The sequence below is a fragment of the Fonsecaea monophora genome (assembly GCF_001642475.1).
Source record: "Fonsecaea monophora strain CBS 269.37 chromosome Unknown Scaff135, whole genome shotgun sequence".
In the NCBI taxonomy this organism is placed as follows: domain Eukaryota; kingdom Fungi; phylum Ascomycota; class Eurotiomycetes; order Chaetothyriales; family Herpotrichiellaceae; genus Fonsecaea; species Fonsecaea monophora.
Window position 1 is genome coordinate 39,609 of NW_019174066.1, and position 25,260 is coordinate 64,868.

The 25,260-nt window shown below is 52.3% G+C and overlaps 11 protein-coding genes across 11 annotated transcripts; 4 read left to right on the forward strand and 7 right to left on the reverse strand.

Annotated features, from left to right (window-relative positions):
* Positions 1–4: 4 nt before the first annotated feature.
* AYO21_10894 (hypothetical protein) lies at positions 5–1,448 on the reverse strand (the record flags this gene model as incomplete). Its single annotated transcript, XM_022660800.1, has 4 exons — positions 5–330; positions 386–401; positions 457–963; positions 1,023–1,448. 4 exons carry the CDS (start codon positions 1,446–1,448, stop codon positions 5–7), a joined length of 1,275 nt encoding a protein of 424 aa, XP_022506895.1.
* Positions 1,449–1,967: 519 nt separating this feature from the next.
* Positions 1,968–3,188, forward strand: AYO21_10895 (hypothetical protein; the record flags this gene model as incomplete). Its single annotated transcript, XM_022660801.1, has 2 exons — positions 1,968–2,653; positions 2,732–3,188. 2 exons carry the CDS (start codon positions 1,968–1,970, stop codon positions 3,186–3,188), a joined length of 1,143 nt encoding a protein of 380 aa, XP_022506896.1.
* A 1,201-nt stretch (positions 3,189–4,389) lies between these two features.
* AYO21_10896 (hypothetical protein) lies at positions 4,390–4,797 on the forward strand (the record flags this gene model as incomplete). Its single annotated transcript, XM_022660802.1, has 1 exon — positions 4,390–4,797. The coding sequence occupies one exon, from the start codon at positions 4,390–4,392 to the stop codon at positions 4,795–4,797; it is 408 nt and encodes a 135-aa protein (XP_022506897.1).
* A 1,654-nt stretch (positions 4,798–6,451) lies between these two features.
* Positions 6,452–7,177, reverse strand: AYO21_10897 (hypothetical protein; the record flags this gene model as incomplete). Its single annotated transcript, XM_022660803.1, has 1 exon — positions 6,452–7,177. One exon carries the CDS (start codon positions 7,175–7,177, stop codon positions 6,452–6,454), a length of 726 nt encoding a protein of 241 aa, XP_022506898.1.
* Positions 7,178–7,611: 434 nt separating this feature from the next.
* AYO21_10898 (hypothetical protein) lies at positions 7,612–10,776 on the forward strand (the record flags this gene model as incomplete). Its single annotated transcript, XM_022660804.1, has 1 exon — positions 7,612–10,776. The coding sequence occupies one exon, from the start codon at positions 7,612–7,614 to the stop codon at positions 10,774–10,776; it is 3,165 nt and encodes a 1,054-aa protein (XP_022506899.1).
* Positions 10,777–11,825: 1,049 nt separating this feature from the next.
* On the reverse strand, positions 11,826–13,580 carry AYO21_10899 (hypothetical protein; the record flags this gene model as incomplete). The annotated part of the gene is made up of 1 exon (XM_022660805.1): positions 11,826–13,580. One exon carries the CDS (start codon positions 13,578–13,580, stop codon positions 11,826–11,828), a length of 1,755 nt encoding a protein of 584 aa, XP_022506900.1.
* A 1,280-nt stretch (positions 13,581–14,860) lies between these two features.
* On the forward strand, positions 14,861–17,068 carry AYO21_10900 (hypothetical protein; the record flags this gene model as incomplete). Its single annotated transcript, XM_022660806.1, has 3 exons — positions 14,861–15,009; positions 15,082–16,436; positions 16,581–17,068. The coding sequence occupies 3 exons, from the start codon at positions 14,861–14,863 to the stop codon at positions 17,066–17,068; spliced, it is 1,992 nt and encodes a 663-aa protein (XP_022506901.1).
* A 375-nt stretch (positions 17,069–17,443) lies between these two features.
* AYO21_10901 (hypothetical protein) lies at positions 17,444–18,437 on the reverse strand (the record flags this gene model as incomplete). Its single annotated transcript, XM_022660807.1, has 2 exons — positions 17,444–18,270; positions 18,335–18,437. 2 exons carry the CDS (start codon positions 18,435–18,437, stop codon positions 17,444–17,446), a joined length of 930 nt encoding a protein of 309 aa, XP_022506902.1.
* A 1,236-nt stretch (positions 18,438–19,673) lies between these two features.
* AYO21_10902 (hypothetical protein) lies at positions 19,674–20,465 on the reverse strand (the record flags this gene model as incomplete). Its single annotated transcript, XM_022660808.1, has 1 exon — positions 19,674–20,465. The coding sequence occupies one exon, from the start codon at positions 20,463–20,465 to the stop codon at positions 19,674–19,676; it is 792 nt and encodes a 263-aa protein (XP_022506903.1).
* Positions 20,466–21,315: 850 nt separating this feature from the next.
* Positions 21,316–23,004, reverse strand: AYO21_10903 (hypothetical protein; the record flags this gene model as incomplete). The annotated part of the gene is made up of 1 exon (XM_022660809.1): positions 21,316–23,004. The coding sequence occupies one exon, from the start codon at positions 23,002–23,004 to the stop codon at positions 21,316–21,318; it is 1,689 nt and encodes a 562-aa protein (XP_022506904.1).
* Positions 23,005–23,901: 897 nt separating this feature from the next.
* On the reverse strand, positions 23,902–25,033 carry AYO21_10904 (hypothetical protein; the record flags this gene model as incomplete). The annotated part of the gene is made up of 2 exons (XM_022660810.1): positions 23,902–24,309; positions 24,368–25,033. The coding sequence occupies 2 exons, from the start codon at positions 25,031–25,033 to the stop codon at positions 23,902–23,904; spliced, it is 1,074 nt and encodes a 357-aa protein (XP_022506905.1).
* Between the last annotated feature and the right edge of the window lie 227 nt (positions 25,034–25,260).

Genomic DNA, 25,260 nt, shown 5'->3' on the forward strand with positions numbered 1-25,260 from the left:
CCTCCTATCCCATCTCCATCCTCGCCTTATCGTATCCCAGGTCAATATCCTCGGTCCATACCCATTTCATTCGGTCCTTCAAGCTATCGCGTACGATTGACAGACACTCCTCATACGATTTCCCCAGCATCTCTTCCGTCTGCATCTCATATACTTGACCTGCTTGTCTGGCTGTGGCTTGAGCTCTTTGCGCTCGCGGAAGACGGACATTCTGATACAACTGCATCCATCTTTCAAGACCCTCGCCCCTGTGACTGCGAGAGCTGAGATAGTCTCGCAGTGCTCGACCGAGAATGTACCCATCTTCGATGGCTTGCCCTGCTCCTGCGCCTGCGGTCATATTTAGTCTCTGCATTCTACTGATGTCGATTAACGAGAATCCTACCTTGATGAGGAAGCATCTGCACCGCTGTTAGCAAGCCGGCAATCTATGCGGCAGAGGGGTTGAAAACTTACAGCGTGAGCGGCATCACCCATGAGGACAACCTTGCCCCGAGCAAATACCCATTGCGGCAAAGGTTCCCTATCATTCAAGACCCATTTTGAGGGATGCTCAGGCATGTGAGAGATCACCTCTCCGACAGTTTGGTCAAAGTCCTCAAAGTCCTTTGCCAGATCATTCTTCTCCCCAGTGGCGGTCCAGCTCTCCTTTAGTCCGCCCAGCTTCTCTTCTTCTATTGCGACAAAGGCGACAATGTTCAGAAGCCTGTTGTTACTGATTGGAAATACCAAGAAATGTTTATCATTCCCCAACCAGCTGACGGAATAGGTTGGAAATGGCCAATTCGATTCGAGCTTGCTGATTGGTACCAGGCCCCGATATGCGATTCTTCCCCCATAACGAGGATTATCTGAGCTGAATTGTGCTCGAAGGTTTGAATGGATTCCGTCACAACCAACAACCAAATCAGCTGTGGAAGTGCTGCCATCCCGAAAATTCAAGGTGACGGTCTCGCCTTCGTCCTGAAAAGCTGCAGTCAGAACAGACACAAGATTCGTGGATGGAAGTAAAGGGCACTCACGGTAACATTGATACAAGACTTGTTGGTATGCAAGGTCGCAGCTTCTCGAGCTTTAATCGTGTCAACTAGGAGATCCAAGAATTCTGCACGATGGACCGGGCATTGGCGAATTTTCTCACGGTCATTGACCGGTACTGTCACGATGTCTGCTCCAGTATCATACCGACGAAAAGATATCCAGATACCTTGTCGGTTGCCAGCAATGCTGTTCACGGCATCCCCAATGCCGATGGAATGAAGCAATCTTGCTGCATTGACACCAATGCCGATACCAGCACCAATTTCTTTATACTGTGGTGCTTGCTCATAGACATCAATTTTGATGCCTTCACCAGCACAGTGGTGATGCAATGATAGAGCAGCACACAAGCCTCCAATACCACCGCCGACAATAGCTACTCTGAACGGAAGACCCTGGGATCCCATTGCGGCCGATCAACTTGAGACGCCCGGGACAATACGTACCAACGAAGTTCCTGTGCTTGGCCTAGGACCAAGCGATTACAGGGCAAATAGATCGCAGCAGTCCCATTTTATTTGGCATTGGCTCCGGGAACCATTTCACAGCTACTGTGCTGGATTCGACAAGCAACAGCAGAAGTGTCGGGGAGAATCCTTAACTCCCCGAAGTGGCTTCTGGAGCAACTCCTGTTGGCGGTCACCTACTCCGCACTTTGCAGGCCATCTCCACGTCAAAGCTTCATGCTGTTACATATTGAGGTCTTGTGCACCATACAAGTCATTGGCTACTGGATGCATCTAACTGTGTGGTTGTAGCTGCCGACTTGGACTGCCGGACAAATGGCACATCGTTTCTTCTCTCGCCCAGACTGGAGCTGTTGGACAGGTGGTATAAAATCCTAGGATTACGCCCCTGTCCCGATAATCAAGGCCGGAGCACCCTTCTCATTGTTCCCAATAGTTCTCGCTTACCGGTTACTCAGAATGAAAGGCAAGATCGCCCTGGAAGAGTGCTGGACCATTCCAGAATCCTTCCAGAGCTTCAACCCGAGCCAGTTTGCTGGGAAAGGTGTTATTGGGGATGATCTGAATGCAAACTTGGGCGACGTCCATGGAAAACGTCTTCGGGAGATGGACGAGAATGACGTCGAATTCATGGTGCTGTCCCTCAATGCTCCAGGTGTCCAAAATATTACCGACCCAGCCGCCGCTGAAAAGTTGGCAGAAGTCGCCAACGACAAGATTGAAGCCGAAGTTCTGAAGAACCCCAAACGTTTCGCAGCCTTTGCCGCTCTGAGCATGCATGATCCTGCACAAGCCGGACGAGAACTGCGTAGATGCATGACAGAGAAGAAGGGCTTCGTGGGTGCGATGCTCAACGACTACCAGAGTACTGGAGCAGATGGGAATACGATGCTTTTCTACGACGACCCAATATATGACGAGTTCTGGAAGGTCGCGAATGAATTGAAAGCACCTGTGTATCTCCACCCCCGAACGTCCAGCCCTCTGATCAAGGAAATGATGTGGAAAGGAAGGCCGTGGCTAGACTTCTCGGCCTTGGGCTACGCGAATCGACTGAATATGCACACTCTCGGCATCATCACTGGTGGCGTTCTTGATCGATTCCCGGATCTGAAGATTATAATCGGACACATGGGTGAACACATGTAAGTTGTTGTCGTCAATTACAAGCCTACCCTTCATGACAGGTTGAGGAGCTGAACCATTACCCACTCTTTGTGCAGTCCATACGACCTCTACCGTATCGACCACAAGCTGGACCGCAGTCGTTTTCCCAATATGCCAATGCGAAAGGACCGGCTTGTACGCGATTACTTTGGCACACAGGTCTTCATCACAACCTCCGGCCACTTCAGCACACCTGCGCTGATCTGCGCCATGACTGAGATCGGGGCCCGAAGTATTTGCTTCTCGATTGACTACCCTTTCGAGTCCATCCCGAATGGATGCTGCTGGTGGGACGAGCACGTGAGTCCAGTAGTCAACCAACATGATTATGTGGATATGGGCAGGAATAATGCGCTCAAAATCTTGCCGAGGTTGACGGAGAGCATGCATGGACTGAAAGCGATGAGCCCATCAGAGTGTGGAGTGGGCGGACTCAGGGCTTCCGATGGAGAAGTGACGTTTGGGATGTACAACAAGGACTACAACAAAAGGGGGAAGAAAGTGTATTCGTGAGAGATAGAATAAGAGGAGAGAGGGTTCTTTCACACAGCCCACGAACCCCTAGGTGATACTGTTAGGACCGGCCTATGTAGATAGGCAGAGGGTAGCAGATAGATAGCAGTAGGTATAGGTATTCCTTGATAGTATATCTTAACGAAGACTCAAAGCATGCGGTGCTTGTATAATAAGGGACTGTCACGTGCGGAGTGTGCTTAGTGGTTCGTGACACATCGTCACCCTGTTTCTGGAACAGGGCGCCGTGATCAATGCCCGGAGGTGCGAGAGCCACGAGCGATCTTTTGTTCAGCTCAAGGTCTTGGACTTGCTATGCCAGTACATGAAGCGGCTAATGCGAAAAAATATTCGACTTGTCCAGCTACAACAGGAGAAAGGCGCGGACCCCAAGATTCCAGATACGCTGGGCCGACTACCGCAACTCGAGATTTAGGTCAATACAGATTGACATCAGGAAATGCAAATTGCAGCAAGATTCTCAACCTTTCACCTTTCTTTTCGACAACATACATCCTTCACATCCACACATCGGATAGATTTGCCCTGGAAACACGAACGGGGGCGGCCGATATTGTACGATAGAGGAGAGATCGGTGCCCTCCGCAGCGTCGCCCCCCTCGGCTTTGTTCTTCCGGGCTCGCTAAGCACTTGCTTTTCGGGAGCAAGTCCCCAGGGGTGCTTCAACTCTAGGCCCTATTGGCAGGAGCTCCAATGAACTTTCGCCCGCCAAGCTCCAGGCACTTCGGATATCGATTCGCTATTCCTTTCCTGAGAGTTTCTCCCTCTGTCCTCTACCAGACCGACGAAACCAGCGCCCAATTACCTTTTCAGCCCGTTGGGAGAACTTCCTTATCGCTTCCAAGGAAAGAGAAATGTCAATAACCTCTGATTTTGTTGATAACAATTCGCCTAGGTGGTCGCTTATCGCACATCGCACAGGACAAACTTTGGTTCCTGACAGAATTTCTCGCCTTGAGCTAGCATTTTCGTCAGAGCTCTCGAGTTGAGCCACAGCTATAAAGGGAGAGAAAGATATGAACAGGCGGCGCTCCGTTAGGGGTCGAGTATCTTGAATTTTTAACGTGCTACTGGAACTGACCCTGCCTATTGCTCGAGAACCCCACCCTCTTCTCTCTCGTGCTTTCCAAAGTCTTTCCCAGCAGCTTTAGAGCTTCGACCTCAACCTCCTCGAGAAAAGATGCAATTCTTCAAGTTGACCGTACCACTTCCAGTTGTCCTGGTGTTGTTCACCTCATCTGCCATAGCCAATCCTTCCCGATTTGGCGAGGCCCTTCAAAAAGCTCTCGACTCGAACCCACTGACCTTGGTCGAGCAACCTGTCCCACCAGCAACCCCCGTCGCCTCTTCGTCTTCGTCATCGGTGGTGTGCGACTTTCCCCCCCGACCGACCGGCACCTGTGAGCTTGGTGAAATGATGCCCTTCCCCTTCAACTGCACAAAGTTCTACATGTGCACCACCTTCGGCCCTATCATGCAGAGCTGCCCAAACGGTACCGTCTTCGACTTTGAGAAGACCAAATGTATCTTGACAAACGAGACTGTTTGCACCGGGTGTTGCATGAAGACCGACTGCGATGGAGAATGAGCTGCTCCACGGATGAAAGTGACAGTTATGGAGACCTCGCAACGCACCCAGAAGGATCATAAGGACCTGAATGAGTCCTTCTCCAAGTCATTGAGGCTGTAAGATTGGGTCACACACCAGAGATCCAGGGGTTAGTAGGTACTCAACGAGCCAAAGAGAGTATTCGCATCGCCATCGCGCCATCCAAGCAGGTCATAACATCAATCAGACATATTTTAATTAGACCCTTGCCGCCTAGACTGGGCAATCGTTATCATACGCTTCCTTCTCTCCACAAAAAGTACTCAACCGCAACTCTACCCTCTTTCAATACACTGTAAACGGCGCCCCAAGCTGCACCTGCGAATAGACCGAAAGCCTGCATGCTGCGATGGCGATCCGTGTCCCCACTGAGTTTGCGGGCGTCATTGTTGTGCTTTGAAATCTCCTTTGTGGCTCTTTGTCGTCCGTGTGGAATGTCCAGGAGTAGGTTGTAGCTTGCTAGTCTCTCATTGAAAAGGATCTTTTGGGAGGGCTCTCTGGGCCCAGTAGCTCAGACTCGATGGGTAATTTACAATACGGGGGGAACAAAGGTGGAAGCAAGGGGGATCGAAATAGGATCTCTCATTTACATCTTCTCTACATGGGAGCCCAAACCGGAGCCCAAGGTTGCGAGGCTTAGGCAGCAGCGTGAGGGCAGGCGATTTGCGATTTACCAGGTCCCCTGGGCCCCGTTGAGATGCAGGTGTAGCCGATTACGAGGGGCCCGATTAGGCACTCGGTGTGATGCTCAGGGGGCGCTCACGAAGCGCTCGGTGATGCTCATCCAAAGGCTCAGGTATAGCTCAGGTCAAAGCGCCATTGGCTCACTCACTAAGATCAAACCAAATATGGCAATTAGGTCTTTCGTTCTCGAGTTATAGAGGCACCTAGTAGTAAACTTTACATGTGAATACAGTAGGTACGCAGTAGAAAAGTAAGACCAATCAGTGACGGCCAGTGGATCACTAGAAGATCCATACGGAAAAGGTTTATTCCGACAATTTCGGCCTCCTAGCATCGCCAAAGAAAGAGCCTTGCGTCAGGCCCAAGTTACATGTTCTCATTTGCCTCTACCCATTCGCAAGCCACGGACTGAGCGTCAATATGTCGGCATCGCTCGCGCCTGAATGCAACGAGGTCAAGGAGTAAGCTTTGGAGGATATCTTCAGCATTTGCGACAAGATACTAATCCGCAGCTAGGAGATATGACAGCTGCTTTCTGAAGTGGTATTCTGAGAGTAAGAGGCCTTTTCCTCTCGGCTGTTGCCTCCCCTATTTATTTTTTTGCCACCAGCTGATCTGTCTGTGCTTCAGAATACATTCGAGGGAACTCGTCCACTGATGAATGCGAACCATTGTTCAAGCAGTATAAGAGTTGTCTGACCGTATGTGGGCTTCCCGGTCTCGCACTAGTCATGCGAATTCCTGACCATTTGCAGAAAGCCCTCAAGGACAAGGGCATCGACAGCATGCTTTCCGAAGCCCGAGAAGGCACAACCGAGACAGATGCAGAGCATTTAAAGCGATAGCATCATGTCCCCGCCTCGATATGCGATACATGCTTCCAGCATCAGCAGCTCAGGACGATTACAATTATCAGATTTTCCAAGCATGCTTGGTTAGTCTTTCGACTCTACCTCTGCACCACGACATCACTCCTCAATACCCACTTCTCGCCCTTCTTGACCTCTTTGCCTTCATGCAGCAGGCAATCATCGCCGTGCTTGTGGAGGAGGGCCATCCCAGTCTCAAGTCCGACCACAATCGGTTCGGGAGGTCTGTCGCCCTTTCTCAGGGGTTCTGGATAGAACGCAGTCTCACCACCTTCGCATGTTGTAAGATAGATGAGGAGGGTCCAGGTAGTTTTGGCAGGTAGCTTTTGCTCGCCAAACTGTAATTTATTGCTCTCATCATAATGCTTGTCGAAGAATTGACCCGGCCGATACCGATACACTCTTATATTCGGATTCAGCCCGAGCACCGTGCCTCCCAAGACAGCCTGATCTTCGAAGGAGCTGACTAGATACTGCATCCCGGTGCAATCCCACAGCATCTCGGCGAATTTCGGGTCTTCAACCTGGAATCGATCATTGACTCGGGTCGCCTCCCCTCGCTTCGGTTTGCCCGGTGTCGTAGTCAAGGGTAAGGAAGAGAGGAAAGACACGTAGTTTCTGCATAGACTGGACGTGAACAGGTTTCGGATGACCAAGATCTGGCCAGGGACGACTGTCTCGATGAATAGGTGCTCCTGAGGAACGAGAGGTGCTAGAGGAGGCCAATCTGGCAGATGGGGCTTTGTTGGCTGAACATTGTCGCCCTTGGATGGAGGAGCAGCCTTCTGTTTGCTTCGCGGAGCCATACGAGGATGAGCACTACGAGTACTCGTGTCTCCAGATGTAGTTGGCTGGAGTGACAGATCCTCAGTATTTGATCAGTTATGTAGGCCCAGTAAGATGGTGTTCCATCAAAGTTAGCGGGACCAAAGGTTCGCCCATCTCACTACAGGGCCGAAATGACTGTCGGACAATAAGGCGAAACAAGGCCACAAGTCGACGAGATTGTCTGGCTCCTCATCGTAAAGGACCGAGTCCCGCAAGATGTCGAGAGAGAAATTCCCTGCCTTGTACGGCCTGTGATTGGCTGGCGCGGGACTGCGCTGTCCGCCTCCCGCCCGCCTCTCTTCGACTTTTACTTTTCCCATGAGAACTTTTGATCGTTTGGAGATTGCGCCGACCCTTCGACAGCAAACCTGACGGACTCGAGCTTAGTTTCCAGGATCTTGCAGACCTCGTAATGTCGTCGCATGCCATTGCGACGTCGTCAAGAGGTCTGCCAGATCTCCCATCATGGACCGCTACATCGGATCTCCATGAGAACGACAGCGACCCCGACCATCACGATGAACAAGAACCACAGCACAGCAGCCCTCCCATAACGAGCCACCCTGCTTGGGACGATCTAGATGCTCAAACACGGAATCACGCTGTAGGCAATCTGCTCGCGGCTCTGACCCCCGTCGGTCAGGCACAATCCCAAAGCCAGACCGCAACTGCGCCCGCCAGCACGGACATGGTTCCTTTGCCCGACCAGGGTCTCGATGCCTCTACTGGAGCGACGGCCACGGTCACGGCGACGGAAACAAGCAACGTCAAACTAGAGACAGACCCTGCTAGCCTGCTCCCTCCTCTCCCGCTACAGCATCCCGACGACTTTCTCACAGCCAGCGGCCTTCCTCCCCTGGCTCCTACGCTCTCGATGGATGCGTTCACACAACCCTTACCGCTCCCAATGGGACCGGATGGTCTATTGACAACCTACGCGAACGACCCTCTACCAGCTGCTACCGCTCAAATCCCCCTCCCGGAACGAAGGGAAATCGAAGCCTTTGCAAAGATTGAGTTTGAAGATGGGAACTACTACATCACCACCTATGCATGTGAACTAGGCAGGGATGCTTTTGCGTACAGGGCTGCCCTTGCAAAAGCTGAAGAAGCGCGTCAGGCCGAGCAAGACCGTGCCCAGAGCTCGAGCGGCAGACGATCTGGTCTCTCCGAAGGGATAGGCCGACCTGGTGACAGTCAAGTTCAAGGGAGTGTCGTCAGTGAAGCCGGTGGCTTTGGTGGTGTCGACGACGGTCTGGGTATGGACAATGAAAAAGGAGAGGATGGTCACCCCTTACACTCGCACTCGTCCGAAAGGTCTGCTGGTAGCGTCGTCAAACCTCAGGAAGTTCTCTACAATCCTCCTCTTGCTCCGTTCGACTACCACAAGATGGCAGAACGTCAAGCACAACTGGAGCAGGGCATTGACCCGGATCTAGACAATGAACAACCGGCGCCAGTAACGGCTGACCATATCCCAGACGCTCACAACTGTCCGCTCATTCCCATTCATGCGATGCGAAACCACCAAAAGTCTGAGTTGGAAAACCACAAGAGTATTTCACGGCGACACGTCAAGATTCAATGGGATTTCGACAAGGAGCGCTTTCAGATGAAAGTCATGGGTAGAAATGGCGCTTTCTTGGACGATGTGTATCTTCCGCGCGGTCAGATACGGCCTCTTCGTGACGGTTCAAAAATACAGATATCGAATGTCTGGATGACCTTCAAACTGCCGAAGCAAGAATCGGAGACGCCGAGCGATGCGTCAGGCCACGAAGAGGCTGATCGGACCCCTTCTCGACCACGGAGCATTTCCCCAATTTCGATTGAACAAGACAGGAGCGTGTCGCCCGCAAAGGCCGGCAGGGGCAAGACAAAGATTATCCTGAATACCATAGAGAAGCCACCAGCAGTGATTGCGGAACCTATTCTCGGACCTGATGGCCAGCCTCTGCCTCCGAAAAGGCGAGGACCTGGGAGACCGCCGAAGGATGGAATCATGTCGACTCGAGAAAGAAAAGAACGAGAAAAGGCAGCTAAGCTTGCAGAAGCAAAGGCCGCAAACGGAGGCAAGACCCCGCCACCCATGATGCGAGGCCCGAAGCCTCCCAGGCCAATCACACAAGAGGAAGAAATTGCAATCGAATCCAAGCCGGAGAAGAGGAAATACAAGAAACGAAAGCGGATTGGAGAAGACGGTGATATCATTCAGTCAATCGAGGGTGGTGAGGCCGATCTGCCTAGCGAACCCGAGAAACCGCCACCAGTCAAGAAAGCCAGGTCGAAATCCCCAAGTCCAGATTATCCCCCTGCAGAAAGCTTGACAGAAGAACAGCTCGCCAGGCCATCTGAACCCTATGCTCGACTGATCTACGACATCCTGCTTGATATCCACCCCAAAGCTCTTCCTCTGAAGCAGATCTACCGTGCCTTGAAGTTGAAATTCCCGTTCTTTGTGCATAGAGTGGACTCCGAAGGGTGGCAGAGCAGCGTCCGTCACAACCTGAATCAAGAATGGAACAAGCTCTTCGAAAAGGGCGAGAAGGAAGGCAAAGGCTTTGCGTGGAAAGCAATCCCAGGAGCTCTACAACCCCAAGCGGAGAGGAGGCGGGCAGCCCAGCAAGCAGCCGCCTCCAAACCAAAACCTGCACCAGCGCCACGCCAAAATGTACCGCAAGGTCCCCCTCAAATGCTGAATTGGCAGAATAGCACACCATATCCTCAACAGAACGGGATGCCTCCTCAAGGACACGCTCCGCCTTTCTACGGACAAGGTCCACACGGATCTATGCCGCCGCCTTCAAACGGGATGCCGTGGCCACCTCCACCAGGAGCGGTGCCGCCGTCGGCCACAACATATTCTGCCGGTCAGAACCGCCCTTTCTATCCGCCGTCGCAACCAGGACAGCCACCCTTCCCATCACAACCTGGAACTTTGCAATCGGGTCCTGCGCAACCCATGCATCCCACAAGCCAGGGACCTCATCCTTCCCCAAGTGCAATCGCAACACCAACTCCTACGGCAGTCCCACCCGTCCTCACTAGCTCTTCAGCATCCCGAAACATGCCTTGCACCCTCGATGGTCTCATAACCATCAAGAAGTTCGAGAGTGCCATGCTCGAACAAGTTTCTCCCGCAAGAGTCGAGCACTGGCAGAAGATATTTGCGTCGGCTACGCGAAGATTATTGCATGGCCACCCAGAGTCTCTGATGCCCGGCGGCCATACCATCGAAGAAGAGACGATCATGGGGCACATTCAAAATTTCATCCGGCGTTTCAAGAATCCCAATTTCGCAGGATTCTCCCGCACTGGCTCGCCCGCGCCAGCTAGCTCGGTCAATGCAGGCACTCGGAACGGCACGCCACACGTTGCTTCACCTATGACCACTACGCCAGGTCCTTCTCATACTGCTTCCTCAGGAGGTGTAAAGACTGCACTGCAAGTCCAATCAGTACAAGGTGAACCCTCGGTGCCTCCAATGGACAAGGAGGGAGATACTATTGAGCCGTCGACGTTGACTCCTTCGGCCGACTCCCAACCTGTAACTCAGGGAGCGACATCCCAAGCTTGAAGAGAGATGCGCTATTGGTGCTGGAGGGGAGTGGATCTTGTTGCTTTCGTGATGATTGTCAGAGTGCAGGAAGAGTTGTCATCCTGACTTCTCTCTTTGTCTGCAGCATGGTTGGTAATACTAATGATACCCTCGGCGTTCAAGCTTTGTTCGACTTTGACTTCCCTTTTCAGGACTATGGATCATCTGGGTACAGCATTACCGCAGTGTCTCGCGTGAATGAATGCACATTGAGACGAAAAAGCGAGATGAGTGCATTGCAACATTGGGCGATGTTCATGGATCGTCTCATATAACGTTACAGAACAGGAGCATTCTCCGCTACAAATTTCATGTTGATTAACCAGTGAATGAGTGAATGATGTATCGATCCAAATGGTCTGGCGATTGGCGCCTGGCGTCCAGGATGCTCGGGACTTGATTACGGCGCCGCGTCTCGACGCGCACGGCGAGCGGCGAGCGGCGAGCACCTCGGATTTTGGTCATAAAAAAGGATACGAAGCAGGATCTGGGACGTTTGAAAATGAAGTCCGCTTAGAGGATCCAGTTGCTGCATATTACTGCTTTCCCCTAGAAAAATAATGGATTGAACCTTTCCGATCTCACGTCTTTCGAACCAGTCAATTGCTTCAGTTTCTTCGCAGTCTCAAGTCTGTTCTGTCTACTCCGTACACTGCTCTTCGTCCATCTAGATAACATCACCCCGATTCCCTCATTGGTTTCCCTCATCCCGCTATCTAGGTAATATGAAGTACCTTCGGCGGGACTTGACCACATCGATGTGACCCCGAGTGAGTCTCGCCCTAGGTTCCATTTCTCACAAAACACACCCTCGATTCTTGCGACAACAGATGATCTAGGCAGGTACGTGGATAGATTGAATTTGTAGCGCCTATGTATGTATAGATAGGAAGGGGGGAAGGGCATCACGAACAAGACTGTGCACGGAGGCCATCTGTATCTGGCTTTCTTTCTTCTGAAGACCACACCGAAGGGTGGACGCTATTTGTGTTTTCTTTCTTCCACTCTACTGGGTTGGCGCGCAGAACTCAACTCTGACCACGTTCTTCAAGCAGATTCTGGACCACGAGGCGGGCGACGTTCATTCCTGCAAGAGCAGAAGTCTCCATGGTCGAGATGAAGGATTCCATGCCGGAGAGGTAGTAGACTCCGTCCGAGGTGCCGCGCGAGGAGCACGACTCAGTGGAGCACAGGGTGAAGTTATCAAACGTCGTCCGAGGCGTCTCGTAAGGGTAGCTGTGCCAGTGTTTCTCGTGGAGCCAAGTGATCTCAGACTTGGGGAGCTTGGCGAGAGAATCGTCGTGTTTGTTTTCAGGCTCCGGAGTGTATGGGAAGCCGAGCAACGACGAAAGGAACGTCCCCGTCAAGGGTGCCGGTGAAAATATTTTGTACAGATACTGTGTGTCGCGTTCGGCTCCGACCTCTCCAGATTCGGCAGGCAGCTGCGTGCAGTTTGATGTCGGTCCGCAAAAGCTCCCGTCTGTCTCTGGATGCAGAACCCGGAGCGTGCTTATCGACCAGAATCCGGCCGGCCCAACGGCATCGACGCCCCGATGCGAACCCAGTTCGTCTGACAATTCCGGAGAGAGTGTGGTGAGGACGGACGAAGGAACGTCTGCATGAGATTCGAGTCCGAAGAATGACGGGGAAAGGCGACGGGGAGAGGTGAGCAAGGTCACGTATAGCGAAACGTAGGGAATTCTCTCCGGCGTGTTGAGAGGCGGTGGTGTAAAGGTGATATTGGAAAATTGATATGGAGCTGCGAGGATGACCGTGTCGTACTCGTGGCTGTATTCCTTCGTACGCGGTCTATTGATTTCGTCATCGGCAATCTCGAGCTGGAATATCCCTTTCTTTTCATCCTTGTTGACAGCAGTAATTGTTGTATTCAAGAAGATCTCATCTGCCGTACTCCTCACCATCTCATCAAAGATCTGCCAATTGCCGTCCTCGACGGCCATTGCTCCCTCAATGGCCATGCATACCAATGTTTCCAATCCGTGGATGCCGCCCAGGTTGCTCGCGTAGTTCACCCGTGTGCTTGCCTGGATGATTTCACGAGAAAACAGATCGCCCACCTTGGCATTCTGCAAAACCTCCTTCCCTGTCAAGCCGGTATATGCATCCAGTCCTGTAGCTCCCACGGCCTCTGCTATCGAGCGAAATGGAAATATTGGTTCATCGTAAAACTTCAAGAATTCACCGACTGCTTTCTTGGTCGCCTGCCGCGTCCGTATGGGTGCGAGTCCATATTTCCAGAGAAGTTTGGCAATGTCCCACCATCCTCTCCATGATCCCCTGTCCTCATCATCATCATCTCTCTCTGCCTTGAAAACGAAGTCTTTCCCATCCCAAATGCCCAATTCGTACTTTGAATCAGGTGCAGATTCGTATATCTTGACGGCAGAAGTTAACCCAAAATCTCGCGTAGCATTGTATAAAATATGGTTTATCTTGACAAATATGCTTGCTCCGAGTTCGACCGGGTAACGGGAGTCATTTAGGGCATTGACCGTGGTAGTCCGGCCACCGATGTAGGGATTGGAGTCGAAAACGGTGATATGTATCGGAGTATTTTCAGGTAGCGGGTAGAGCTGCTGGGAGAATTTGTGAAGGTGATAGGATGCAGAGGAGCCACCGGGGCCTGCGCCGATGATTGCTATTCGGTGGGAAGGACTTGAACCTGGGCTCAGTAGAGTCTGTGAATTCTCAGTAGCGACAACCAGGGATTGGAAGCGAAGGAATGTGACGATAGTGTACGCCAATACAATTTTGTATAGCATTTCGAACACAGTTGTGCGTCTTAGAGACAATGTTTAACAGAGGAAGCTAGTTACATGGCTCGTGGAACGATTTGGGGTTTCTAAAGAGGTAAGCAGGTTCGCTTGAGGGCACTTCTTGGGTCGCAGTTTGTCAGATGCGCAAGCACCTGATCGCTCGACCTTTCGTACACGCCGAGGAATCTGGTCACGAAGATTGGTATCGTAGTGTACAGCTTAGGGATAGGTTTGGTTCATTAGGATCGCACCGCTGCAAGACTGCATATTGATAGATGAAGTGCGAATCATTCTAGACGAGGCTGGCAAGGCTGGTCGACATTGATACTACAGTCACGTGAAATTGAGCTGTGGCCAGAGTCACGTGGGTTTTGTCCAATAGGATTTGTGTTTGGCTTACTGCCCTAGCCAGCACGCAGCCTTAAATTGTACGAGTTACACGTCGAGGCGTCCATCCTTTTTCAACCCCTGAAGCCTTGGAATTCCGTTTCCTGGTCCCCCCTTTTTACAGCTCCAGAACTAGCCAATAGCCAACGTGTCAATTGAGCCTCCTGCATCTTCTCCTCGTATTCACTTCATGATGTTGCCGCCCTCGGACATTGTGTGCCACCAGTTCTGGCCAGATTGGTGTCCTCTAGCAAATATTGCAATGCCAGAAGTGCTTGGCTGTGGTGGCTGTGGCAAATGGACTGGTCTGGGCAAACGAAACACCAGTCGACCCATTTCTATTGGTGCAGGATGAACCTGGTGAGTACGAGAAGGCTTCAAGAAGCTTGGAAGGGCTTGAATCATCACGGCAATGCGGTAACATGGATGTGGATGTGGATCTCCGAACTCTCCGTTGGTCAAATGGTGCCGCAGAGCCTCCTGATCCAGATCATACCTACTTCCTGTGTTTCCATCCCACAAAGGTTCGGGGCAAATGCCGACCATCACGAGGGACTCGGTACAGTTTGCAAGGGGTATCCATCCCCGGTGGGCAAGTCAACTCTCAATCAGGGGATCCAGAAAGCACAGCCTCATCGTTATCGGCCGTTGTGATTCGACCAGCAAGCAGACATTCCTGATTCATACGTCTCAGCCTGATGCTTCGTCATGTACCCCCCTTGTTCGATGGCTTGGAGCCATAGTTCTGTTCGTGTCATGTTGAACCGGAATCAATATTGCGTCGCCGCAACCCACAACTTCGTTTTCCATTGCAGGGTTGTTTGTCCATAAATGGTCATCTCACCCCTTCCGTTTGCCATGTCGGCTGATTCAATGAAGTCTCTGTGATCACTTTTGCCATGGCTTTCTACTTCTGTGTTACCCTGTTGAAGCATACCTTGCTTGCACTTCTACTTATCGTCAGCCTTACGACAAAAGCACATGCGGCAGACTTTGACCAATGTAAAGCCAAAGTGCTTGTCGATATAGACAGAGGCACTATCGAAAGGTAAGTCTCCCACACCTCTATCCCAAGATATTTGGAGATTCGTAACCTGATCATACACGTTTCTCAATGTAGCACCTATCATTTCGATATTGTTTACCACGGCCCGCTTCGTGGTATCGATCCGTCGTATCGAAACGAGACACTAGCCCTGACCGTCGATGGCTGCATTGCTGCGTGTGGCTCGGGTCCAGATCTGTGGGATGCTTTCACCGTCTTCCAGATTCTGACGACATGGATTCTGCCGAGTGTTAGCCTGATTGCCCAGCTGCCCTGGGAGTCGCTCAATATTCGCAAGAGAAGGAATCTCGAGGCATTGCTGAACTGGATTGGCGCTCCGTCTGCAAGCTTGACCACAACCATCTTCAACATATACATGATCAAGAAATGCCACGAAGTAGCCAGAGCGTCGCCGCCGACCGCCCGAATGGACGACGCCATGTATATCTTGAGCTGTATCAATCAGTACCAATATCCTGGAATGTTGCCTGCCCCGCGGCCCGTTGGTCGTCTCGAGAACCAGAGCCTGCGAGACCGACTTCGACGGCTGAAGAAATTGGTGACGAGGGGAACGCATCCCAAGCCGGTGGATGGTTCCAGTAATTCAGAAGAAGAACCTGCATCTACCGTGAGAAATCGCAACAGAGCACTATTGCAAGGAGTCTTCCGGCAACTCAAATTGTCTGCGCACGGTCCACATGCCGACCAACAAGAGCTCCAAGCACGACTCGCAGAGCTCAACGCCACTCTTGCGTACCACCTGCGCCTCAACCGTAGGAAGGGCGTGTGGCCTCTCGCGCTCAACATCTTATGGTTCGGCGTCTCCTTGATCATCTCGGTCGCGGTGGCTTTTGCCGACCTTGGTGACAACACCACCGCACACTCGCTCGCGCTCGGACTTCTACTGTCGTGGATCCCCTCGTTGGTGGTGATGGCAATCATTGATCGAAACCCCACGAACTCGAGTCGGTGCCAGGAGCTCATCGAACGATGGTTGTACAACGTTGAACAAGTCGTTGAGGCACAAAGGCGGCGAGAGCTCATCAGAAACGCAGCTAATGCAGCCACACAACCTCCCCAAGCGGAAGACACTGGTGCCGCCCAGCCACCATCGGCGGGACAGGGTGAGGAAGCACAGCATGGGGAAGCACAGCAAGAAGCAGAAGCCGATGAGCTAGTCCTATGGAGTAGAGCTCTCGAACTCAGACGACCTGGAGTGCGACGTCGATATGGTATCGGGCATTTTGTTGGTCAGGGACGCTATCTGAGATACTGCGGCGTCGCCAATGCTGCGCTTATGCAATACGAACACGCGGGTGACGACCTCGATAGCCTCAATCTTGACGACCCGGCCGATTTCGAAGCCGAGCTGACAAAACGGCCGTACTCGTGGTTCATCATATGGGTGTGCAGCGAGGTGATTGTTGGCGGTAAGTCGTTCCGTTTCTGGATGCAGTGTCTGGGTCAGGACACATGATGAGCAATGCCCAATCTCGTCTACCGCTTTTGTACCTTATCCTGCACAACTTATCCCTCTAGCTACGTGACAAAATACTGACGCTTGTCTTTTTCAGTCAGTTTTGGCATGGCATTTATGGTGTCGTTCAATACACCAACGATAGGGCTGGGGTGCCGCTCCGGGCTCTACTCGATATGGTACATCCTGAGCTCGCTATCATGGCTCGTACTGCTGGCCATCCAAGAGCCATGGCGCTGGCTGCAACAGCTCATGCTGTTACCCAACTTGCTGGCGGTCTTGTCACTGTTCGTCATCACATTGTCCCAGGTGCTCGGCTTGCTGAACGGGTGTCTGTGCAAGTCGAGCACGTTCGGCAGCTCTGCGTTTGGCGGCTACATGGACTTTGAGGGTTCCCTCTTCTACCGCAAGGCGTACGATGTGACGGTGGTTTGGGCCACGGCTGCCGGCATCGGATTTCTCACCTCGTTCACCGTCATCGCCTGGGCCATGCGGCGATGGAGCAAGAGCTCGCCGTTGTGGCGGATCCAGGAGAATGGCGGGCCCGAAGCTGGCTCGGATATCTCGCTGGAATGGATCAGATGAATGACGCGTCCGTGATGGATTAGGGAGTTAGTGTGAGTATATGTATAGCAACTCGGGGAGGAATATTGGTGTATCGCTGCCTTGTCTTTCGACCCAATCATTAAAATCCAGCAAGATGACCAGATGTACTACCATGCTGCTCAAGTCTGAGTCAACTTCGGGAGGGTTCATTGTACTTATAGTAAAACAATGGTTGTAGGATCAATATCGACATACTTGCCTAGGGAAGCGGCGTCACTTGGTACAATAAAAGGCAGGCAGGGAAAAGTGTCCAACAAAGCGTTTTGCTCTACTATATCTTCATCTTCCATCTGGAAACGAACTGGAAGGTAAACTGGTCGGGTTGATTTTAATGATGATTCTATTTCTATGTCTCTACAACAAACCTCTAGATTGCTTGTCCTTGCACAGTTTCGCGAGCAGCTCGACATTATCCTGATCACTCCCCTTCTTAAAACCAGGCATCAAGGCCAACCACTGATACACACACTCTCTCAGTTCCTTTGGCAATCTCGGGGGCTCGTTCAGCACCCTCTCAAAAGCATCCACCACCTTCTGGGCGACATCGTCAATCATGGACTCGCCAACCGTCCTCCCTCGAGTGCCTTCCACTCCAGCTTGCGCCCTTTGGAGGCTCGTCTTGTAGCCCACCATGGCGTGCGCACTCACACCCGCGGTCCGTGGCCAGTTGGAGCTCATCAGGTTCCACGCGTCGCCCGTCTCTGCCTGGTCGCCCGCACCGCGAAAGTCCGTCCGGAGCACGACAGCGGGGATATCAGCCATTTTGGCGACCATGTACTCGACTACCGTGCCGGCATCTAACTCGGTCCCGTCGTAAGTAAACATGGCCATGTCGCAGGAAAGCAGAGCCCGGATGTCCTCGTCCCTGATGGAATGGGGACTCTGGTCACGCTGTTCGAGATCCTGGGGTAAGACGGGGATGAACTTCCCCGAGGAGCACTTTTGGATGGCCTGAGCGAGGAGAGCATTGGTGTGGAGTTCGGCAATGGTGAATAGTGGACCGGCGTGATAATATGTGTAAGACTTTGGCGGGTGCGAGATTTCTTGTTGGCTGGGATCGGTGGTGTGGGTGGCAAGCACTGAAGCTGTGTCCGCAAGGCGTTCAGTCATGGCGGCAGATATGGATATCGACTCTTGTAAGGGGGTGTTTTTCTGATAAGGCTTGGTAGGACAGCCCCGAGCTGCAGGGAGAAAGAGAGAGAGTGTGTGTGTGTGTGTGTATTCAGGTGTAGGCGACCGGGGAACCAGGGTTAGCCAGGTTGCCAAATTTGTTGGTGAAGAAGAGGGCAGTAGGGATGGTGATGGCGGCGGTGATGATAGTGCTGATGAGCAGCATGGCGGGATTCATGGTGTTTTTGAGGCGAAACTGGTGGTACTGTTGCAATCAACTTTTTGGCTTACTAGTGCTTTACTGCACAATTTTTTAAGTGTAACTGCGTTATCCAAGGGTGACATGGCGGGGGGAGATGCACTTGGGGAGAGAATCTCTCCATTTATACTGGTGGATATGGTCATCACGCAGCCTAGGCAATCTGATAGCAGCTGAACTTAGGTAAAAAGTTTCTAATCTTGGGCTCCATAGGTGGTGATGGGGGGCTGGTGAAGCCTAAGCCAGTGGGCAGCAGGCGCTCCCATCTCTTTCTCCGGCTAGATTCTCTAGTTAAAGGGGGCCTCTGGCTGGTTGAGTCGAACACGCCGGACTTGGAGATGCTTGGCACCTCGACGCCGCAGGTTCACTTGGCTTCAAACCTGGTATCACCTTCTTGATCCCATAAACAACCACTGTCTCCGTTGGCAGTCCTGCTGATCAGCTTGCTTAGTCCATTGGCTTGCCTCACTGAATACTACCAGCCATCTTGTTTGTCCTCTTGTCCCGACCTGCGCCGCCAAACTCTGCATCCCCTCCTGCTCGATCGCGCCCTTGGCCCAACACATCCATTTCAGCCTCTGCTCAGAACCGAAGTTCGGTGACAAGGAGCTACATGGGATGAGTCCATTACTGAGATAGGGGATATCTGCTTGTTGCCCAACAATACCATATCGCCCTCCAAACCACAGAAGGCTATATCGTCCTTGAGTCCGGTCGTTTTATCCTTGACACCTTGATGCGGTTCCCCTGGCTCGAGTAACCTTGTATAGAAGATGACTGGGACCAAAATCGGATAAGCATTCGATACCCACCAGTCAGACCAGCAGGGCACGAGACAAATATTAGATACTGGAGGTATTATAGGTCGGAAAGTCAGCAATTACTGTACAAGGTCAGGTACTGTAAGCCCTGCCCCCCATCAGGCTGATGACCCCTATTCCGCTCTCCAACATAAATTGCATATAACACAGCCTTGCAGTTTTGTAGACGACTGTGTGGCCCTCTGACCGGTCACTTGTCGGAGGTCCATGGCTACTTGGACAAAATAGAGAAGAGAGTCACGATTCAAGCTCTCGCGCTGTTTGCGTGATACTGGTATGTTCTGGTATGTCTGGGTCTTATGGATAGTAACCCTTCCCCTGGTGGGCTCTTCTCTTTCCAAGCATGTCCAACAGGACCTCGTCAGTACCTCGACATGCTTCTCCTACGAACCTCTCATAGGAGGAAGACACCGCCATCTGTCCTGATACACGTGCCCGTGACGTTCTTGTCCTTCAGCACGTACAGGAACGACTCCACTACATCCTCGACCTGGCCAACCTCGCCTGTGGCGACATGGGCTTTCGAACGCTCTAGCGCGGCCTTGACTTTGGTTTTGTCGCCCAGACTGGTTTCCCAGAGCTCCGTGTCCACGACGCCGGGCGAGATCAAGTTGACACGCACGGGTTTTAGCTCGAGAGCAAGACCGCGGGTCATGCCGTGCAGGCCACTGGCGTAGGATGCCACCACGGCCCAATTGGGCAGCGGTTTCTCCGAGACCGAGCCCGTGGTCAAGGTGATGGAGCTCGCCGGGCCTGGGTTGAGGTAAGGGATGGCCTCCTTTGCAACGAAGAAGGGCGCAAAGAATCGGACCATGCCAGCTTGCTTCATGAACGGCAAGTCGACTTCTGCGAGGGGTTTGGCCGCAAGCGCGTCACCAGCTGAGAAGACCACATGGTCGAGTTTGCGGCCGATCTTTGAGAACAGGTTCTTGATGTTGGCTTCCAGCGTGGACTCGTCGCCAAGATTGCATGCCAGGCCCGTGATGGTGGCTTTGGAGTCTGGGTACGCGGACTGAAGGCGTGACACGGCCGAGTCGACCCTCTGCTGCCGCGACGAGGAGAGGTAGAGGTGGGCGACGTTGTGCTCCAAAAGGGCCTCTGCCAGACCGAAGCCGAGCCCTGATGTGCCTCCGATGATTAGGACGGTGGTGTTGGCGAGCTTGTTGGCGTATTTGGGGGTCGCCATGGGTGTGTATGTATGTGAAGGACAGCGGAGACAGGGACAGGTGTGTGTATGCGCAGTCAAGGCGTTTAAACAATTATTGAATGAGGGACGAGGAGGTGGTGCGAGGAGGTCTTGGGGTATTTGGGGCTACACTGGCTTGACTAGTACATACAACCTGAGTATCTAAGGTATATATATCTATCTCTTATATCTAATATTGCATGTCCTACCACTCCCCCGATCCGTTCCCCCAATCATCCCGTACTGCAATTCTACCACCTACCCACCAGCGACTAATCTACCCTGACTTATCTACCTATCTCCTCGGCCATATTTGTCATCCCTCGTCCATGCATCGATCCATCTTCCCATACAGACACCGGCAGTTTCGGACTTAACAACAGTCCCTAGCGCGGGGTTTAAGATGTCCATGGTCCATGTTCGATGACGCCCATATTAGCCCATGTTTCCATGCCAATCAATGATGGATGGGTGACGGATCATACCTGTGCTGAATCAGCAGCAGTCTCGATGGAGGGGCACCCAAGCGGGCACAACACGATGGACTTTTTGAAGATTTCGGCATTCCCCGCTGCCAGGCGGTGTACACATACGAGAGACATGTTATGTGAGTATGTAAGTACCCCAACTTACAACAACTGCAACACGAACGAATATTGTCCCTCCTGGCAGATCACAAGAGATGGGATTCCCGGTATCAGAAAAGGGAGATCGTCTGTATCCTATAAAAGAAAAAGAAAAAATAGATCTCTTGTGTATCTGTTCTGAAGAATGGTGATATATAATATGTATAGCGGTCCAGGTTACCCCAATGCTGCGGGTAGAATATAAACCACACCCAACTCGACACTCACTCGATGTTCGATTCGTCTCCTGCTGTTGCCGTGCGCATATCGTGGATATCGTCAGCCAAAGCTCGCAGATAACTCTGCTGCGCCGACTCCAGGTAGAAGAACCTCTTGGAGAGGGCGACGAGAGCGGCAAAGATCCCGTCGGCATCGTCATCTCCGCGAAGACAGACGGGCAGAGAGCCGCCTTGAGCCACAAACCACGTGTGAGTCTCCGAGCCGACCTGAGAAGACATGGCACCGATGCTCAGAGCCCATGCGAGGACTTCTTGGTGGCCATTCCACTCTGCTTCCGGGATGGAGCACAGTCGATCCTGCAGGAAGGGCGCCATGACTTTGGCCGTCCGGACTCGCCCAGTCACGGTAAAGCACAGGAACATCCACAGCACAAGCGCCGTGCGAACGGCTTCACTTCGCCCATCGTCCAGTTCGAGATGTAGAAGCCGATGTCTGATGGCGAAGCTGCGCATGCTCACCCAATGGAACACCTCACGACCGTCAAAGGATTGATGCTCGTCCCCAGGAGCAGCGGATTGTGAGGACTCGAAGACGGAGACCACCACTGCAAGATCCAGAACTATCCAGCGCAGGGACGCAGGGATTATCCCCTGCTGCGCCGAGCTGAGAAGGCCGCACCCCATGACGACGGTGCCCGAGAGAAGCTTCTGAAGCTCTTGGAGACCGTAGGCGGTCATGGGGTGGTCGTCGCCGTTGTCAAAATCAGAATCAGACCACAGAGGCTTCTGCTGTAGCTCCCCGGCCACATAGGCATCGCCAGTCAACAAAAGATCCACGAGCGGACCCTCCTGGGACTTGAGGCCGCCGATCAGGTCAATGATAGACTTGGCCGCCTTGAGATGCACGTATCCGGCCTCACGATTGTACCTGTACCACTCGGCACACCCCAGCGCAAAGATATTGAAGATCAGCCGCCCCGTAATCGGTTGCCGACTCTTGACATAATTCTGAGAAGCCCGCAGTGCCTGGTGCATATAGAAAGTGCCGTCTCCCGGCGGAGATATCCCCTCGATATCGTTCATGTAACTTGCCATGTAGGCAAGCAGGGCGTACATGTTGTACTTGTCATGGAGGCATCCTTGGACCAAACTCATGGCGTCGTGCCGAAACGTGTATTCGTGATCGAACCGGCCACTTCTCTCCAGATGCCACACATTCGGGTGCCACACCCGGAGAAAATAGTGTAGCAGGCTGTAGATGCCTTCGTCGACCCTGACACATGTCACCTTGAAAGGATCAAAATTTTCCTCTGCTGAAGCAGGGAACACCGGTATTGAGCCAGGCGACCCTGACAGCGTGGGGTGTGGCTGTGAATCTTCCCAGAGCAACGGATCGATATTTGGAGATAGCGGCTGTAGATACTGATCACCGTCAAAGTGAATCAGAGATTCTGACGGACGATGTATTCGGTCCGATGTATGTTGTGTCGAAGACTCCCCAAGGTAGTCATCGCCATAGTTGGATTCATCTTGACAATTCTCCAATCCTTTGCCTTGGTGTTCAGGGCGAGTGTACGGTGGCTGTCCAGAGTACATTATGGCGTCTTCGAACTTCTTGTACCGCCGTCCCTTCTGGACATGGCTGTGGATCTTTATTCTCTCGCTCTTGTGGCTGTGGGACAGTGAATCCGAGCCGGCAGTTTTATTGATGAACATAAACTTGGGCGCCTTCATACCTGCACCGAGTGCCCACAGTGCTGACAGAAGAGTCCACAGATGATACTTCCACCTTCCGTTCAGTGAGATTAATCCAAATTCGTGGGCGGGCTGGGCTATATAGGAGCGGTGCTGGAGTCACGGAGGGAATTCTTTATGGAACAGGCGTCAACGTTGCCCCACGGTCTGGTTGGGCCGAGAAATGGGGCCAAACGAGGCTTCCCAGAAGCTCCCATAACGGCTCCAATTCAGGATATCGATACATGACCTCCGAAAGGAGTGATAGCGAGACTTTGGGAGTTTTGGTATAGCCAAGGCGCGGTGAAGCGGAGCCTCGCGATCGGCGAGGCATAGCGAAGAAGCTTGGAAGCTTGTCCTTCAAAGGGAGCGAATAGAACAGGAGCATATTCAGGGTATTTTAGTAGATACTCGGGTAGCAGATAACGAGCGGGAACAGCGACTGTGGCGTCTGTGCATGGACAAGCCAGAGGACTTCTTTGGATCGCCAGATTAGGAAATGGGTACTTCCTATTCTGGTAAGGCCCAATGGCGCCAACAGCTGGACTCCAGGATGATTACTCGGTAGTAATAGGTGAACAAAGCATCCAGGTCTGACAGACAAACCCCACAGACAGACAGAGACCGTCAAGGAGAACTGAATCAATCAAAAGAGAATGGAGTCGGGAATCGATCCAATCCTACGCTGGTATCGCTCAGCTTGAACAGCAAGAGGTGGCCACTCGTGGGACGGAGATACATTCCCCGAACAACACGAGGTAATGGCTTTCAGGAACAGAATAATGGTGTTTTAGGTCATAATCATCTTGTGCAAACTACCTTTTGAATAATCGTCTTACATAACCGGCCACTAGCTTCAGTCGGCTGTGTGGCTACACGCCTCGTTGCAATAACCATTTACTCTGCGTCAGGCATCTTGAGCACATATCGTCCAGCGATTTGCCCAGCATGCATCAACTCGTAGACCTTGGGAAGTTCTTTCAGATCCACCGTCTTGAATGGCACCTTGATCAATCCGCGTGCAAAGAAGTCGAGAGCCTCCTCGCTGTCCTGTCGATTCCCGACGTACGAGGCCTGGATTCTGATCATCTTCACCACTGACTCGAAAACTGGGGCACGGATATATGCCTTGGCGGGAAGACCAATCACAATAACGGTGCCGCGGGGCCGGACGTATTCCGCCGCTTGTTGGAAGGGCTTCTCGGTGACGGCGACAAGAATGACGGCATGAGGACCGAGGCCATCCTTTGTGGCGGCCTTGACGTCCTTGACAACGTCGCTGGATTTGGCGAAATCGATGAAGGTCTGTTATCATGCAGGGTTAGTACCATTCCAGCACATAAAGAGTATTTTGAAGACTTACGCTGGACCCCATCTTTTCACAGAGAGCTTTCTTGTCATCTCCAGTGTCAATGGCAATGGTATGGATACCCATAGCCCGTGCGTATTGCTGTGCCAACGAGCCCAAACCACCACCAGCACCAACAATTGCAATTGTCTGTCCCGGTCGTGCTCCCGACTCTTTGATACCCTTGTAGACTGTAATGCCTGCGCAGAGGACGGGCGAAACCTCGTCGAGAGGTACACCATCAGGGATGTGAGCAACGTGTCTTGCGGATGCGACGCAGTATTGTTGGAAGGAACCATCGACGGTGTAGCCGGAGAGCTTGGGAGTGAGGCACAGAGGCTCGTCTGATTGCTGGCAGAATGTACAGTTCAAGCAGGAGTCGTTCAACCACTTGACACCCACGGCTTCGCCAATCTTGCAGATATCGTCGGTGACCAACTCGCCACGGGCCACAACAATGCCAGCACCCTCATGACCACCAACGAGAGGCAACTTGGTCGGGAGGGGCCAGTCACCATTGACGGCGTGCAGGTCGGTGTGGCAGACACCAGAGTATTTGATGTTCACAAGCACATCCTCTGGGCCTGGTTTGGGGACAGGAATCTTCTTGTATTGCACAGGACCGCCGACCTTGTCGATGACCTGCGCCCATTGCTCAGTGGGGATCTTGGGGGAAGACATTATATCTGAATGGAGAAGCTTCACAAAGAAAGGTGTTCAAAAGCACTTGTTGGAACAATTGGAGATGGGAGATAGGTGAAGAAGGCTTCTTTTGAGGTATGATGGTGGTGAAGTTGGCATTTGAGATCATCACAGGAACCAAGCCGACCTTTATGTAGATGTTACAAGAGCTCTCGACCCCTCTCTCTCCATTGAAAAGAGAAACTCACCTCAGGATCAGCGGAAAC